Source organism: Oenanthe melanoleuca, chromosome 28 (genome assembly GCF_029582105.1).
Source record: "Oenanthe melanoleuca isolate GR-GAL-2019-014 chromosome 28, OMel1.0, whole genome shotgun sequence".
Classification (NCBI taxonomy): Eukaryota; Metazoa; Chordata; class Aves; order Passeriformes; family Muscicapidae; genus Oenanthe; species Oenanthe melanoleuca.
Window position 1 is genome coordinate 1602070 of NC_079361.1, and position 7605 is coordinate 1609674.

The 7605-nt window shown below is 68.3% G+C and overlaps 1 protein-coding gene across 1 annotated transcript; it reads left to right on the top strand.

Moving 5' to 3' along the window:
- Positions 1-1309: 1309 nt before the first annotated feature.
- MKNK2 (MAPK interacting serine/threonine kinase 2) lies at positions 1310-7034 on the top strand. The gene is made up of 10 exons (XM_056512941.1): positions 1310-1399; positions 1484-1675; positions 3560-3641; positions 3783-3884; positions 3996-4093; positions 4957-5036; positions 5912-5985; positions 6065-6169; positions 6506-6561; positions 6831-7034. Exons 2-10 carry the CDS (start codon positions 1628-1630, stop codon positions 6936-6938), a joined length of 753 nt encoding a protein of 250 aa, XP_056368916.1. The 5' UTR covers positions 1310-1399; positions 1484-1627; the 3' UTR covers positions 6939-7034.
- The last annotated feature ends 571 nt before the right edge of the window (positions 7035-7605 follow it).

Consider the following 7605-nt stretch of genomic DNA (forward strand, 5'->3'; position numbering starts at 1 on the left):
TCACCGCGGTGCCGCAGCATCGGCCCCGGCGCAGCCGCTGCGCGCAGCGAGCGCGTCTGTTCCGAGCCCCGCTGGCGTCACACGGGCGGGGGGGCACAGTCGCACCCACGCGTGCTCAGGGGCTCCCGCGGGGTCACGGGCGCGGGAGGGGGGTCCTGCTCCCGACCCTGCTCCCCACTGCTAGTGCTGGCCCGCGGGGACAGAGGGACGTGACCCCCCTGCTCTGCCCCCCCTCCCCCCGTACAGGGCTGAGCTCTGCCCCACTCGTGACCTGTGTGGGCTGGGGGGACTCAGGGATCCCCCCCTCCCCTGCAGTCAGCGTGCTGAACACGGAGTGTCCTTGTCCCGGTGCAGGGGGGTCCCCAAGAGCTGCCCCTGTGTTTGGGTGTCCAGAGCTGTCCCCATCCCTGAGCCCGAGTGTGTCTGAAGGGGGAGGGGGAATTGGGGTGCCTGGGGGGTGCCGTTGTACCCTAAAATAGTGCAGGGGGGTCTGAGGGATGCGGGGGGAGGGGGTGTCCTCCTTTGTGGGTGCAATTTGGGGGGGCCTGGGGATGTCCCCGTCCGTGGGTGCAGCACAGGGGGGTGGCAGGGGGGTCCTTGTCCCTGGGTGCAGCACGGGGGGTGGCAAAGGGGTGCAGCCCAGGGGGGTGCCAGGTGTGGGGGTGCAGGGACCCTTCCGAGCAGCGTCCCCAGCCTCTCCCACACCACTGGAGGGTGCCGGGGGGGTCCCGGTCCCCGCAGCAGCACAGAAGGTGCCCCGGTGCAGCGAGGGGGTACCCGATGGGGGTGCGGTGTCCCCAGAGGGGATCCGGGGGGCGTTTGGGGTGTCCCCTTAGAGGGGCTGTTTCCCCAGTGAGTGCCCGGGGGGGTCTTTGTGTCTCCAGGAGGACTTGGGGTGTCCGGGGGGGCTGTTTGAGTGTCTGAGGGTTTTTTGTGTCCCCGGTGCTGCACGGGGGGGTTGTGGCCGGGGGGGTGCACTGGGGGAGGTTTTCCTGTCCCCGGAGTGTGCCCGGGGCTCTGGGGTGTCCTGGGGGGGTGTTTGGGTGTCCGGGGGAGGGGGGCGGGGGGGGGGGGCTGTGTCCTCCAGGGGTGCCCCCGGGGGAGGGGGGGCCGTGTCCCCGGTGGGTGTCCGGGGGGAGTGTTTGTGCCTCCGGGGGGGTGTTGGTGCCCCGGGGCGGGGGTGTTTGCGTCCCCGGCGGGGTGTCCCGGTCCCGGGGCGCGGCGGGGGGGTGTCGGCGGGCCGGGGGCGGGGCGGGGCGGGGCGGGGCCGCGCCGATAAAGGCGGCGGGGGCGGGGGCGGCGCGTCCCCCCCCGGCGGCGGCGGAGCGGCGCGGAGCGGAGCGGGCGGCGGTGCGGGCTGCGGTACCACCAGCAGCGGCGGCTCTGCGGGGCCGCGCCGGTGAGCGCCGCCCGGGGGCTCGGGGGGGTCCGGGCAGGCTCCGGGGGGGCCGCAGCCGCCTGAGCTCCCCTCCTCTCCCCGCAGGTCTCGGCCACCCCCCGGACTCCCCTCCGGCTCTGCCCGTCCCTCCGCCTCCCTCCCCCCCATCCCCCTTTTTTATTTTTTATTTTGCCGCCCCCCCCTCATTTCTCCCAGCAACGCCGCCCCCCGCCCCCCCCCCGCAGCAAGATGGTGCAGAAGAAATCAGAGATCCCGGGATTCCACCGCTCCTTCAAGGTAAGGGGGTGCTCCGCTCCCCCGCGGGGATGCTCGGGGGGCTCCAGGTTCGGGGTGCGCCCGCATCGCTGCATCCCCTGCCCGGGAACGGAGGGGGCCCGGCCGCTTCCTGCCCCACCCCCGACACCCCCAAACTGAGGGGTCGGGAGCGCTGGTACCCGAACCGAGCAGGGGAACCCCCCTGTCCCCCGTCCCGGAGGCCGCGGTGCTGCCGGGGTCGGGTCGGTGTCTCGGTGGGCGCTGGGATGCTGCGGCTCCCGCTGGGATCCCCGGCGCTGGGGGGGCTGCACTTCCCCCCGCCCGGCTGCGCCCCTCCGGCCGATGTGGGGGTGTCTGGGGGTCTCAGAGCTCCCCGGGCCCGGGGGCGCCGTGCGAGGGTCGATCCCGCAGCGCCGCCCACCCCGGGGTGCGCTGGGCACCCCCAGCCCGGGCCTGTCCCCCCCGAGCCCCTGCCGCTGTCACCTCGGGCTGTGCGGGGGGGTCTCTGTGCTCCCGCTCCTTTCGCTTCCCCCCCTCCCGAGCCGCTTCCCGGCTGTGGGTTGGGGGGTCCTTTGTTCGGTTTCGCTCCAGCTCCGGGGTGCGGGGGGCTCCCCCCGTCCCGCCCCCTCATTGCAGGGACCCCCGCTTCTGCTCGGGTGGCCTGTGCCCGGGGTTTGTGTCCCCCCGCGGTGGCCGGGGCTGGAGGCGGGGGGGACACCTCGGCTGTGCTGATGGAGCTGGTGCGCAGGCTCCCATCCCCCAGACCTTTGTGTGGCAGTGCTGCGGCAGCTGGCAGGGCCCCCTGCCCCCTATTGCCCCCCCAGTGTCCCCCGTGCTTCCCCTGCCCCCCCGTTCTCCCCGCACCTCTCCCGGCGGCCTCGGCCCCCCCGATCCTGCCGGGGCTCGTCCCGGGGGGCAGCAGCTGCGGGGCGATGCTGCGCCCCCCAAATCCGGGGTTTGAGGAGGAGGAAAGCTGCCAAAACGCAGCACAGGAGAGTTTTGGCCCCGGAGATCCGAAGTGGTGCTTGGTGGTGTGAACTCCCCCCCGTTCCGGCCGGGGACCCCCGCTCCCCCCAGGCCGCAGTAAACAGGCGCGTTCTGGGTGTTTCTGGCCGTGGCCGGGGTTGGCCGTGCTGGGGCTGGCAGCCGGCCCGGGCACCGGGCGGGTTTGGGAACGCCGCTGGAGCTGCCACCTCCACCCAAACAGATTTCATAATCCTGGGGAGGATGGGGCCCTGTCGCCTCGAGCACTGCCCCGGCCCATGGGTGGCTCAGGGCAGCAGGAGCAGAGGGTCCCCGTGTCCCTCGGGTGCTGCTGAGGTTCAGCACAGGGGAAGGAGCAGATCCCGTGCCCTCCGTGCATGCCGGGGTGCAGGAGGGTTTGGAGTGAGGCCTGATCCTGCCGGCTCAGGCTGTCCTGCAGCCTGCTGGACACCATGGCCACTGGAGCAGGGCAGAGCAGGCTCCAGCCACCGTGACCTTGCAGGGAGCTGGGAGGACACGGAGGGGTGGCCCTGGAGCCTGTCTTGCCCTGTGGCTTCTCTTCCTCCCCCTCCTGCCTCACTGTGGTTCAGGTTTGGGTGGAGATTTGGGGCTGGGTTGGTGTGGGCGGCTTTGGTGCCTCTCATCATCCCCCGTGTGCTGGCCTGGGGCTGGCTGGAGAAGCGACCCTGCAGCACTGTCCCCATCAGGAGATGTGGTCACAGCCTTCCTCCTCATCCTCTGGCTCTCCCTGGAGCTCTGCTGTGTCCCACCTTGAGCTGGTGTCCTGCACCATGGGGCAGTGAGCAGAATGTGTCCCAGGAGCTGGAGCATGCTGTGCTGTGTCTGTGCTGGGCTCAGGGTGGCAGCCAGTGGTGGCTGATCCTGCAGCTGCCACCTCACTCCTCCTCTTGACTCCCACAGGGGCAAAACCCTTTCGACCTGGAGTTCGACCAGTCCAACCACCTGGAGCCCGTCTTCAACTTCGAGTGCCCGCCCCGTCCCGGTGAGTGCAGCTCCTCGTGGGGCTCCTCCCATCCTGCCCCTGGGATTTTGGCCCTGAAGGCTTTGGGCTCAGCCCTGGTGCTGCTGGGGGAGCTGTGGGTGAACAGGGGTGGCTGACCCAGCTGGCTTTGCAATGGCCCAGACATGCCTTCAAGTCAACCCATCGACATCCCCGACGCCAAGAAAAGGAACAAGAAGAAGAAGCGCTGCAGAGCCACCGACAGCTTCTCCGGCAGGTTCGAAGGTGAGCGGGGCTGCTCAGGGACCCTGGGGGTTCCCCCTGGTCTGGGGCAGGGTCCTGGCGCCCCCAGACTCTGCAGTGAGGCCGCAGCTCAGGTGACCTCTCCCCTGCCAGATGTTTACCAGCTGCAGGAGGAGGTGCTGGGAGAAGGGGCCCACGCCAGAGTCCAGTCCTGCGTGAACCTCATCACCAACAAGGAGTATGCAGTGAAGGTAAAGCTCCACTGCTGCCTGCAGACCTGCCCCCTCCCACCCCCTGCCTCAGTTTCCATTGCTGCCCTCCACATCTGGGGCTCTCCCAGCTCCCAGGACCATCTGGTGCTGGCCCAGGACTGGGTTGTGATGGTGGCACACCGACCTCTGCCACCACCCAGCTCAGGGTCCTTGGTGACCCCCCTTACCCACGCTCCTCTCTCTGCCAATGAGGGAGTGCCAGAGACTAAATTGACCCTTGGAATGGGGCTGGGGACTTGGGGCAGGCAGGGCACATGGTGCTGGCAGGGTGGTCACCTTCTGCTCACCCCAGGGATGTCTCTCATGCAGGTGCTGGAAGGGGGTTGGGGTGAGCCAGCTGCTTTTGGGGTCAGGGATGGTGCTCCCGTGGCACTGCACCCCGCAGACCGAGCCATGGCACGGGGGCTCTGGGACGAGCCCTGTGTCAAAGTGCAGCTGAACACCGGGGAACTGTGCCTCCCCCATCGCTCTGCGGGGACCTTTGGGTGCCCCAGAGGAAGCTGAGGCGGCAGGGAGGGCTGTGCTGGTGGGGTGCTCCGTGTGCCCCGAGGGGCAGTGAGAGCACCATGTGCCCCTCCCGTTTGGGGTGTCCCCCTGTGCAGCCCCGCGGTGCCAGCGCCCAGTGGGGCACAGGGCCCTTGGCAGGCCGGGCTCAGCATCACGTGGAGCCGCGCTGGCCCCGGCCCCGGAGGAGCGGCTTGGCACCGCGGCTGCCGCTTGGCAGCGCCCCGGGAACAGCCTGTTCTGCTGCCTCCGGCCCCGGCCCGCACTGCTGGGGGCAGCGGGCCCGGCCCCGCCCTGGCAGCGCTGCCTCGCCCTGAGCCTCCCCCCGGCCCTTCCAGATCATCGAGAAGCGCCTGGGACACATCCGGAGCAGGGTTTTCCGGGAGGTGGAGATGCTCTATCAGTGCCAGGGACACAGGTACGGCGGGGCAGCGCTGCAGGCCCGCTGTGGGCATGGGGAGGGGGCTGAGACCGGGCTGGTGGTGTCTGTGTGTGTGGGCACAGCCAGGCCGCCCTCTGCCTCCCCTTGGCCCCACTGGCTCGGTGCAGCATCCACAGGGGATGTTCAGTGGTTTGCCATGACAACAGGACCTCGGTGGCCAAGCTGGAGCAGAGCTGAGCCCCTGCTGCTGTGGGGGGCTGTGTGTGTGTTTGTTGGGGGGCTCTGTGTGTGTGTGTTTGTTGGGGGGCTCTGTGTGTGTGTGTGTGTTTGTTGGGGGGCTCTGTGTGTGTGTGTGTTTGTTGGGGGGCTCTCTCTGTGTGTGTGTGTTTGTTGGGGGGCTCTGTGTGTGTGTTTGTTGGGGGGCTCTGTGTGTGTGTTTGTTGGGGGGCTCTGTGTGTGTGTGTGGGGGGGCTCTGTGTGTGTGTGTGTTTGTTGGGGGGCTCTCTGTGTGTGTGTGTGTTGGGGGGCTGTGTGTGTGTGTGTTTCTTGGGGGGCTCTCTGTGTGTGTGTGTGTTTCTTGGGGGGCTCTCTGTGTGTGTGTTTGTTGGGGGGCTCTCTGTGTGTGTGTTTTGGAGGGCTCTGTATGTGTGTTTTGGGGGGCTGTGTGTGGGGCTGTGTGTTAAGTGAGCCAGGAGGGGCTGTGAGCAATTAGGGAGGAGCAGAGCTGGGCGCTGCAAGCCCCTCTCCCCCCTGGAATGCAGCCAGGGGGGCCCTGGCCGTGTGGTTTCAATCACTGCAAGCCCAGTTTTCCCATCCCAATTCCCTCCTGGGGTCCTGTACTGGATTGGGGGTGTGGGGGGACCCCAGGAGGTGTTTTGGAGGATGCTGGGCTGATGCCATGATCCCTGCAGAAATGTCCTGGAGCTGATTGAGTTCTTCGAGGAGGAGGAGAGGTTTTACCTGGTGTTTGAGAAGATGAGGGGAGGTGAGTATGGCCCCAGGGCAGGGGGAGCTGGGGTGCCAGGACCCCCAGGAGCCCCAGCTCTGCTCTCACCTGGCCACAGGCTCCATCCTGACCCACATCCACCGGAGGCGCCACTTCAACGAGCTGGAGGCCAGCGTGGTGGTGCAGGATATCGCCAGCGCCCTGCACTTCCTGCACAACAAAGGTGAGCTGGGGCCCCCAGGTGCCACTGAGGACACCCTGGGGTGTGCTGGGCCCTCTGGGGGGTGTCACTGCCTCCCCCCATCCTCCTCCCCAGGGGACAGTGCCCATCCCAGCTCTCAGGGTCAGGCCCAGCTGCATCACAAGGCTTTTTGTGGTGCAGATCCTGTTCTTCCAGTTTGGTTGGGATTCGGGGCCAGCAGCAAATTTTTCCTTTTGCTAGGGTGCAGGCAGTGATTTGGGGTGGGGAGGGAGGGATCCCTGTGCCACCCCCAGACTTTACACTATAGCAGTCTTGTAGGAGGGGGATTTTTACCCTCATTGGCTCTTTTGCCCCCAGGGATTGCACACAGGGATCTGAAACCAGAAAATATCCTGTGTGAGAGCCCGGACCAGGTGAGCAGGGAGCAGCCAGGGTGGGTGCAGGGTGTGCTGCCTGGGGGGCTGGCACAGTGGGGTGATTTCTGGGGTGGGGGATGTATGAGGGTCCTGCCAGGGACACACACACCCTCCGTATGCCACAGCACAGCATGGTGTGAAGCATGACACAACCTGGCATTGAGCAGCTGTGTCTGAGAGCAGGGCTGTGGTCCCTGGGGGGCTGCCAGCTGTGGTTCCTGGAGGATGCCAGGGGGTCACCGACCACTCCTTCCCCCTGTCCCCAGGTCTCGCCAGTGAAGATCTGTGACTTTGACCTGGGAAGTGGCATCAAACTGAACGGCGACTGCTCCCCCATCTCCACTCCAGAGCTGCTCACCCCGGTAAGCGTGTGAGCGAGCCCCCCACATTTTGGGGTGGGGTCTGTCCCAGGGAACCCCCCCAGCTGCCCCGCAGGCTCAGGGCTGTGTGTGACACCCCCTGCTCGCCGCTGCTGTCGCTGCTGCTGCGTGTCCCCCGTCCCCCCCCGCCGCGGCGGGGAGATGCGGTTACATAATGCGGGGGGGCCGGGGGGGCTGGCGCGGAGCCCGGGCTGCCCTGAGCCTTAGCAACAGCCCGAGAGGCTGCGCCGAGCCCGGGGCAGAACTGGGTCAGCACCGGGCTGGGGGCGAGGCGCGGGGGCCGAGCTCGGGGTGCGGGGCATGGGGGACACCCCCAGAGCTCCCCGCTGTCCCCGTGTCGCACAGACCCATCTCCTGCACAAAGCCCCGCTCCCCTTATCGCCAGCCGCAGGGTATCGTACCGTGCAGGATAGCGTCCTGCACCCCGGTTTTTTGGGGTGCGGACGCGCCGCGAGGGCAGAGCCGAGCCCGTGTGGGGTGCACGACACCCCGGGCCCCTCCTCCCTGCAGTCCGCCCTCCTCCGGGGCGGATCCCGCTCTGAGCTGTCTCCAGCTCCCCGTTGGGGGCCGCTGCATCCCCCGGGGTCGGGGCTGGGGAAGGGGGTTTGTTTCCCTGGGTTTGTTTTCCCGCGGTGCCATCAGCGCTGGGGCTGCAGCGGCC

Excerpts from the sequence above, each read along its gene's own strand:
- MKNK2 (XM_056512941.1), top strand. The coding sequence starts at position 1,628 with ATGGTGCAGAAGAAATCAGAGATCCCGGGATTCCACCGCTCCTTCAAG. Across the intron at positions 5,986-6,064 it reads GTTTGAGAAGATGAGGGGAG|GCTCCATCCTGACCCACATC; the intron begins GTGAGTATGGCC and ends ACCTGGCCACAG. Across the intron at positions 6,562-6,830 it reads TGTGTGAGAGCCCGGACCAG|GTCTCGCCAGTGAAGATCTG; the intron begins GTGAGCAGGGAG and ends CCCTGTCCCCAG.